General features: G+C 46.5%; 1 protein-coding gene across 1 annotated transcript in view; it reads right to left on the bottom strand.

The window, feature by feature from the left end:
• The window catches only part of LOC110512697 (tumor necrosis factor alpha-induced protein 8-like protein 3), a 42542-nt gene that overhangs the window by 32124 nt on the left and 418 nt on the right, over window positions 1–10000 (bottom strand). The window contains exon 1 of the mRNA XM_036963484.1: window positions 9910–10000. This exon is cut by the window's right edge and continues 418 nt beyond it. Within this exon, the coding sequence (XP_036819379.1) occupies window positions 9910–9955 (46 nt within the window). The 5' untranslated portion in view covers window positions 9956–10000. The remainder of the gene's footprint in view (window positions 1–9909) is intronic.

Raw genomic sequence — 10000 nt, 5'->3', positions numbered from 1 at the left:
GGGTCTCCATCCCGGGTTTCCCAGCCCATATAGGCAGACATGCTAACCACTGCTCCAATAAGGGTTCATGTTTTAAAGGCTAATTACAAAACAATAGTCAGTAATATAGTTGTATAGTCATACTGTGTGAGTGATGATTTAGTAATATACTGTAGTGATCACGGTTTTGCCCCCAAATGGCACACTATTCCCTTCATAGTGTACTACTTTTGACCAGAGTACTTTGACTAGAGCACTTTGTCCAGAGCACTTTGTCCAGAGCACTTTGACTAGAGCACTTTGACTAGAGCACTTTGACTAGAGCACGTTGTCCAGAACACTTTGACTAGAGCACTTTGTCCAGAGCACTTTGACTCAGGGCACTTTGACTAGAGCACTTTGTCCAGAACACTTTGACTAGAGCACTTTGACTAGAGCACTTTGACTAGAGCACTTTGACTAGAGCACTTTGACTAGAGCACTTTGACTAGAGCACTTTGTCCAGAACACTTTGACTAGAGCACTTTGACTAGAGCACTTTGTACAGAACACTTTGTCCAGAGCACTTTGACTAGAGCACTTTGACTAGAGCACTTTGACTAGAGCACTTTGACTAGAGCACTTTGACTAGAGCACTTTGACTAGAGCACTTTGTACAGAACACTTTGTCCAGAGCACTTTGACTAGAGCACTTTGACTAGAGCACTTTGACTAGAGCACTTTGTACAGAACACTTTGTCCAGAGCACTTTGACTAGAGCACTTTGACTAGAGCACTTTGACTAGAGCACTTTGACTAGAGCACTTTGTCCAGAACACTTTGACTCAGGGCACTTTGACTAGAGCACTTTGACTAGAGCACTTTGACTAGAGCACTTTGTCCAGAACACTTTGACTAGAGCACTTTGACTAGAGCACTTTGTCCAGAACACTTTGACTAGAGCACTTTGACTAGAGCACTTTGTCCAGAACACTTTGACTAGAGCACTTTGACTAGAGCACTTTGTACAGAACACTTTGTCCAGAGCACTTTGACTAGAGCACTTTGACTAGAGCACTTTGACTAGAGCACTTTGACTAGAGCACTTTGACTAGAGCACTTTGTCCAGAACACTTTGACTCAGGGCACTTTGACTAGAACACTTTGACTAGAGCACTTTGACTAGAGCACTTTGACTAGAGCACTTTGACTAGAGCACTTTGACTAGAACACTTTGTCCAGAGCACTTTGACTAGAACACTTTGACTAGAGCACTTTGACTAGAGCACTTTGACTAGAACACTTTGTCCAGAACACTTTGACTAGAGCACTTTGACTAGAGCACTTTGACTAGAGCACTTTGACTAGAGCACTTTGACTAGAACACTTTGTCCAGAGCACTTTGACTAGAGCACTTTGACTAGAGCACTTTGACTAGAGCACTTTGACTAGAGCACTTTGACTAGAGCACTTTGACTAGAGCACTTTGACTAGAGCACTTTGACTAGAACACTTTGTCCAGAGCACTTTGACTAGAGCACTTTGACTAGAGCACTTTGACTACAGCACTTTGACTAGAGCACTTTGACTAGAGCACTTTGACTAGAGCACTTTGTCCAGAACACTTTGACTAGAGCACTTTGACTAGAGCACTTTGACTAGAACACTTTGTCCAGAACACTTTGACTAGAGCACTTTGACTAGAGCACTTTGACTAGAACACTTTGTCCAGAACACTTTGTCCAGAGCACTTTGACTAGAGCACTTTGACTAGAGCACTTTGACTAGAGCACTTTGACTAGAGCACTTTGACTAGAGCACTTTGACTAGAGCACTTTGACTAGAGCACTTTGACTAGAACACTTTGTCCAGAGCACTTTGACTAGAGCACTTTGACTAGAGCACTTTGACTAGAGCACTTTGACTAGAGCACTTTGACTAGAGCACTTTGACTAGAGCACTTTGTCCAGAACACTTTGACTAGAGCACTTTGACTAGAGCACTTTGACTAGAACACTTTGTCCAGAACACTTTGACTAGAGCACTTTGACTAGAGCACTTTGACTAGAGCACTTTGACTAGAGCACTTTGACTAGAGCACTTTGACTAGAGCACTTTGACTAGAGCACTTTGTCCAGAACACTTTGACTAGAGCACTTTGACTAGAGCACTTTGTCCAGAACACTTTGACTAGAGCACTTTGACTAGAGCACTTTGACTAGAACACTTTGTCCAGAACACTTTGACTAGAGCACTTTGACTAGAGCACTTTGACTAGAGCACTTTGACTAGAGCACTTTGACTAGAGCACTTTGACTAGAGCACTTTGACTAGAGCACTTTGACTAGAGCACTTTGTCCAGAACACTTTGACTAGAGCACTTTGACTAGAGCACTTTGACTAGAACACTTTGTCCAGAACACTTTGACTAGAGCACTTTGACTAGAGCACTTTGTCCAGAACACTTTGACTAGAGCACTTTGACTAGAGCACTTTGTCCAGAACACTTTGACTAGAGCACTTTGACTAGAGCACTTTGTACAGAGCACTTTGACTAGAGCACTTTGACTAGAGCACTTTGACTACAGCACTTTGACTAGAGCACTTTGACTAGAGCACTTTGACTAGAGCACTTTGTCCAGAACACTTTGACTAGAGCACTTTGACTAGAGCACTTTGACTAGAACACTTTGTCCAGAACACTTTGACTAGAGCACTTTGACTAGAGCACTTTGACTAGAACACTTTGTCCAGAACACTTTGTCCAGAGCACTTTGACTAGAGCACTTTGACTAGAGCACTTTGACTAGAGCACTTTGACTAGAGCACTTTGACTAGAGCACTTTGACTAGAGCACTTTGACTAGAGCACTTTGACTAGAACACTTTGTCCAGAGCACTTTGACTAGAGCACTTTGACTAGAGCACTTTGACTAGAGCACTTTGACTAGAGCACTTTGACTAGAGCACTTTGACTAGAGCACTTTGACTAGAGCACTTTGACTAGAGCACTTTGACTAGAGCACTTTGACTAGAGCACTTTGTCCAGAACACTTTGACTCAGGGCACTTTGACTAGAACACTTTGACTAGAGCACTTTGACTAGAGCACTTTGACTAGAGCACTTTGACTAGAGCACTTTGACTAGAGCACTTTGACTAGAGCACTTTGTACAGAACACTTTGACTAGAGCACTTTGACTAGAGCACTTTGACTAGAACACTTTGTCCAGAACACTTTGACTAGAGCACTTTGACTAGAGCACTTTGACTAGAACACTTTGTCCAGAACACTTTGACTAGAGCACTTTGACTAGAGCACTTTGACTAGAGCATTTTGACTAGAGCACTTTGACTAGAGCACTTTGACTAGAGCACTTTGACTAAAGCACTTTGACTAGAGCACTTTGACTAGAGCACTTTGACTAGAGCACTTTGACTAGAGCACTTTGACTAGAGCACTTTGACTAGAGCACTTTGACTAGAGCACTTTGTCCAGAACACTTTGACTAGAGCACTTTGACTAGAGCACTTTGACTAGAACACTTTGTCCAGAACACTTTGACTAGAGCACTTTGACTAGAGCATTTTGACTAGAGCACTTTGACTAGAGCACTTTGACTAGAGCACTTTGACTAAAGCACTTTGACTAGAGCACTTTGACTAGAGCACTTTGTCCAGAGCACTTTGACTAGAGCACTTTGACTAGAGCACTTTGACTAGAGCACTTTGACTAGAGCACTTTGACTAGAGCACTTTGACTAGAGCACTTTGTCCAGAACACTTTGACTAGAGCACTTTGTCCAGAACACTTTGACTAGAGCACTTTGTACAGAACACTTTGACTAGAGCATTTTGACTAGAGCACTTTGACTAGAGCATTTTGACTAGAGCACTTTGACTAGAGCACTTTGACTAGAGCACTTTGACTAGAGCACTAGTGGATCAGTCAGGCTTTGCTAAAAGGCATCAGTCCCATCGGGCATCAGGTCTACTCCAGTGTTGGTTTGGGACTGCTGCTTTAGTCCGCCTAGCTGCCATATCACTGACTAACCAACTATACTAGGCCTGGAGGAAATGACTGTGGTTCACACACACACGCACATAGACTCACACACACAAACACACACACACACACACACATGCACATAAACTTACACACACTCAAATGCACAGCGACACACACAGCCACACGCACACACGCACACAAACACACACATCCACACGCACACACTCACACAAACACACACAGCCACACACGCACACAAACACACACAGCCACACACACACACGCACACAAACACACACAGCCACACGCACACACGCACACAAACACACACAGCAACACGCACACACTCACACAAACACACACAGCCACACACACACACGCACACAAACACACACAGCCACACACACACACTCACAAACACACACAGCCACACACACACACGCACACAAACACACACAGCCACACACACACACGCACACAAACACACACAGCCACACGCACACACGCACACAAACACACACAGCCACACACACACACTCGCAAACACACACAGCCACACACACACACGCACACAAACACACACAGCCACACACACACACGCACACAAACACACACAGCCACACACACACACAAAGAGATTACTGCAGTTCTATCGGACAGCCCGGCTCCGCAAAGTCCACAGCCAATGATGTCATCCGGGTGTGAAAAGCAAGATCAGTGTGTGTTTCCTGTGACCTAAAAGTGAAGACTAATTCCATGTTTCAGTAAAGGGTCTGCCTCTTTAAACTGAATAAGGTGGGGGATTCTAACTGAGTCAGACCATGGAATGCAGAGACACACACTTCAGGCCCTGCTGCGAGGTGTGCTAGTGTTTATGACCTAAACTCTTCTTTTACTGCAACTAGAGGAAAAATCACTTTCTCCTGAGTCGTCTTTTCCAGTCAGGGCCTCCCTCCATCTCTCTCTCTTTTCCTCTCTCTCTTTTCCTGAGTTGTCTTTTCCAGTCAGGGCCTCCCTCCATCTCTCTCTCTTTTCCTCTCTCTCTCTTTTCCTGAGTCGTCTTTTCCAGTCAGGGCCTCCCTCCATCTCTTTCTCTTTTCCTCTCTCTCTCTCTTCTGAGTTTGAAAGATTTTCCAGCTTCCAGCTTCTGGATTTTGGCAATGTATGTGTGTGTGTGTTCAAGGGTGTAAGGGTGTGTTTGTAGGAAGGGAGAAGAGTGTTTGGGCTGCAAGAGGGATAACGTGTGTGAAGGGCAGTAAATGGGTGTGTGCCATGGGAAAGGTATGTGTGTGTGAGAGAGAGAGTGAGAGAGAGAGAGACAGGGTAGTCCAATGAGTTCACAGGGCCCAGGAGAGTAGATAGGAGTCAATAGACCATAGAAAGAGAAATATAACCAAACATGTCCTCCCCTTCTCCCCTCTCCTCCCCTTCTCCCATCTCCCCCCTTTTCCCCTCTCCTTCCCTCTCCTCCCCTTCTCCCCTCTCCTCCCCTTTTCCCCTCTCCTTCCCTTTCCCCTCTCCTCCCCTTCTCCCATCTCCCCCTTCTCCCCTCTCCTCCCCTTCTCCCTCTCCTCCCCTTCTCCCATCTCCCCCTTCTCCCCTCTCCTCCCCTTCTCCCCTCTCCTCCCCTTCTCCCCTCTCACCCCCTTCTCCCCTCTCCTCCCCTTTTCCCCTCTCCTTTCCTCTCCTTCCCTTCTCCCCTCTCCTTCCCTCTCCTCCCCTTCTCCCCTCTCCTCCCGTTCTCCCCTCTCCTCCCCTTTTCCCCTCTCCTTTCCTCTCCTCCTCTTCTCCCCTCTCCTCCCTTTTCCCCTCTCCTTCCCTCTCCTACCCTTCTCCCATCTCCTCCTCTTTTCCCCTCTCCTTCCCTCTCCTCCCCTCTCCTCCCCTTCTCCCATCTCCCTCCTTTTCCCCTCTCCTTCCCTCTCCTCCCCTCTCCTCCCCTTCTCCCCTCTTCTCCCATTTTCCCCTCTCCTTTCCTCTCCTCCCCTTCTCCCCTCTCCTCCCCTTCTCCCCTCTCCTTCCTTTCCCCCTCTCCTTCCCTCTCCTCCCCTTCTCCCATCTCCCCCCCTTTTCCCCTCTCCTTCCCTCTCCTCCCCTTCTCCACTCTCCTCCCCTTCTCCCCTCTCCTCCTCTTTTCCCCTCTTCTTCCCTCTCCTCCCCTTCTCCCTTCTCCCCCCTTTTCCCCTCTCCTTCCCTCTCCTCCCCTTCTCCCCTCTCCTCCCCTTCTCTCCTTTCCTCTCCTCCCCTTCTCCCCTCTCCTCCAATTCTCCCTCCTCTTCTCCCCTTCTCCCCTCTCCTCCCTTTCTCCCCTCTCCTCCCCTTCTCCCCTCCCCTTCCCTCTCCTCCCCTTCTCCCCTCTCCTCCCCTTCTCCCCTCTCCTCTCCTCCCCTTCTCCCCTCTCCTCCCCTTCTCCCCTCTCCTCCCCTTTTCCCTCCTCTTCTCCCCTTCTCCCCTCTCCTTCCCTTCTACCCTCTTCTCCCCTTCTCCCCTCTCCTCCCCTTCTCCCCATCTCCTGTCTCCTCCCCTTCTCCCCTCTCCTCCCCTTCTCCCCTACTCCCCTCTCCTCCCCTTCTCCCCTCTCCTCCCCTTCTCCCCTCTCCTCCCCTTCTCCCCTCTCCTCCCCTCTCCTCCCCTTCTCCCCTTCTCCCGTCTCCTCCCCTTCTCCCCTCTCCTCCCCTTCTCCACCCCTCTCCTGCCCTCTCCTCCCCTCTCCTACCTACTGTATTAACAGACAGTGTTATGGTTGTTTGAGGAGTCCTGTATTGTAGCTTTGTTCAGGTATAATTCCCTCTAAAAAGAGAATCATTTGAATGAAGGATCACAGCTTTAGACACTAGCCTCTGCTTTGAGCAAGATTAAAATGCCAGCGAGAGAGATAGATAAAGAGAGGGGTAGAAGAGGGGGGACGAGAGAGATAGATAAAGAGAGGGGTAGAAGAGGGGGACGAGAGAGAAAGAGAGAGAGAGATAGATAAAGAGAGGGGTAGAAGAGGGGGGACGAGAGAGAAAGAGAGAGAGAGATAGATAAAGAGAGGGGTAGAAGAGGGGGGACGAGAGAGAAAGAGAGAAAGAGATAGATAAAGAGAGGGGTAGAAGAGGGGGGACGAGAGAGAAAGAGAGAGAGAGAGAGACAGGAGAAAGGGGAAAGTGAGTTAGAGAGATAGGGGTGGTAGAGAGAGTCACAAATTAATGAAAGGAAGAAAGAAAGAAAGAAAGAAAGAAAGAATGAAAGAAAGAAAGAAATAAAGAAAAAAAGAAAGAAAGAATGAATGAAAGAAAGAAAGAAAGAAAGAGAGTCAGTGAGATGTGGGGAGAGTGAGAGAAAGAGTGACTTAAGAGAGAGAGGAGAGTCAGTGAGAGAGGGGGAGAGTGTATTCATGTGGGGAGAGTGAGATAAAGGAGAGTCAGTGAGAGAGGGGGAGAGTGTATTAATGTGGGGAGAGTGAGATAAAGGAGAGTCAGTGAGAGAGGGGGAGAGTGAGAGAAAGAGTGACTAAAGAGAGAGAGGAGAGTGAGAATGCTGTGGGCTTTAAGGATATCCTAATGTCTCCGGCACAGTAAGCCTCTGTCTCCCCAAACAATTTTCAAAACCAGACCAAACGTAAACACGGCCCTTCACACAGGGCTCAGAAGGGTTAGGGGTCCTGTGACTGAAGATAAACCACGACATTAGAGATATGGTAAAGAACAGGGGACTTTCAGACATAGGGCGCTATACTGAGGACACCACCTGATGTTGTATATTACAGCCTGTACCAACATTACTATGACAACAGGCCTTCTGAATGTATTCCTATGATTAATGCTACCAGCTCTCACAATCTCATGTCACAATTAGACGTCCATCCACGTTTCTCAAACGTCAAATTTCTAAGTGTTCAAGGTTAAGTTTAGGCATAAACTCAGAATTTTTAAGGTTAGGGTTAAGTTCAGACATTAACTCCACATTTTCTCAAGTTTAGGCATAACCTCAGAATTTTTAAGGTTAGGGTTAAGGTCAGACATTAACTCCACATTTTCACAAGGTTAGGCATTAACTCTGAATGGTTTAGGTTAGAGTTAAGGTCAGACATTAACTCCACATTTTCTCAAGGTTAGGCATTAACTCTGAATGGTTTAGGTTAGGGTTAAGTTCAGACATTAACTCCACATTTTCTCAAGGTTAGGCATTAACTCTGAGGTTAGGGTTAAGTTCAGACATTAACTCCACATTTTCTCAAGGTTAGGCATTAACTCTGAATGGTTTAGGTTAGGGTTAAGTTCAGACATTAACTCCACATTTTCTCAAGGTTAGGCATTAACTCTGAGGTTAGGGTTAAGGTTTGGGATTGGAACTCTTGGAATCAGTGGCAGATGTTTACGCCCATCCGCCATCCCCGTCCCTCATAGCAAAACACTCACTGCTGCCCCTAGTGGCCGGTTTCCACATCATCTCCCGATATCCTCAGACATGGATGGAGGTCGAATACTGTATCACAAGTAAACTGGCTGGATTAATGATGGGTTGTGCGTGTGTGTGTGTGTGTGTGTGTGTGTGTGTGTGAAGACAGTTGTATTGCCTGAGTGGAATTCTCTGTAGGATCACAGCTACTTTATAAATAGCCATAAGGAAACATACATCCAGGAGCTCTAACTGTTTCTTTCACTGCCACAGTCAAGTCTGGCCCCTGGACTTTACAACCATACAACTTTCATAGACACACAATACAGATGGAGGAACTTCATTTGGGCCAGTTTGATACACCAGGAAAATAATCCTGCAGTAACAGGAAGTGTGAATTATTATGTGGGTTATAATTCATGTCATTTCTTTGTAGGTTTTTTGTTAGGGCAAATAGAGTCTGAAATGTTAAAGTGGAAATGACAAACTTTAGATGGATTTAATAAAGATCCTACATCTGTAAGGGTGCGTTCCAAATGACACCATGTTCCCATTTTAGTGCACCACTTTGACCAAGGCCTATAGAGCTCTGGTCAAAAGTAGTGTGCTATATAGGGAATAGGGCCCTCGTCTAAAGTAGTGTGCTATATAGGGAATAGGGCTCCATTTGGGACGCAGGTAATGTGTAAATATTGATCTCCGTATTGGAACGTAAGACGAGAGCCACACTCTGTCCATGTAGTCAGACAGAACCTGTCAGTTAAATGTTGATGTATCCTCTGACAGGCTGACTTGAGGGGAGGAGAGTACAGAGGAGGCCCCTAGTAGATGTGTTGATTATTATCAAATCTAATAGCTTGACACACACACACAATCATGCACACACAGGCACGTATGTACGTAAGCACACACTCACTGACACGCACATACACACACGTACACAGACACAGACACACAGACACACGTACACTTACACAGACACACACACACACACAGACACACACACACACACACGTACACAGACACACAGACACACACACACACACACACACAGACACACACACACAGACACACGTACACAGACACACGTACCCGTACACAAACACACACACACACACACACACACACACACACACACACACACACACACACACGCGCACACACACACACACACACACACACACACACACACACACACACACACACACACAGACACACACACACACACACACACACACACGTGTCTCAGCTTGCCTGGCCCGCTAATCATGGCCACGGCTCACACACTGAGCCGGCTTACAGACACACACAGAGCGGAAGGCAGGCTGCAACTCCGCATGTACAGACCAGAGATAAATAAACACAGGAAAGATCACAGTCCAATCCTAACCTTTTAACCATTAATGGAAACCTCTACCTACTACAAGTTTGAATAGACACAGAGACACAAACACACACACAAACAAACACACATACACACATATAAACGCAGCCACATACACACACACACACACACACACACACACACACACACACACACACATACATTAGCAAGCAATCTTACCTGGAGAGAGATCCCCCTCACTCTGCTCCCCCGAGTCGGAATCCATTTTCTCTTCCTAAACTCTGGACAGAGAACCTCTTATTCTCTCTCT

The sequence above is a fragment of the Oncorhynchus mykiss genome, chromosome 26 (genome assembly GCF_013265735.2).
Source record: "Oncorhynchus mykiss isolate Arlee chromosome 26, USDA_OmykA_1.1, whole genome shotgun sequence".
Lineage (NCBI taxonomy): Eukaryota > Metazoa > Chordata > Actinopteri > Salmoniformes > Salmonidae > Oncorhynchus > Oncorhynchus mykiss.
Note: the sequence above shows the minus strand (reverse complement) of the source record. Positions and strands in the feature narration are given on the sequence as shown.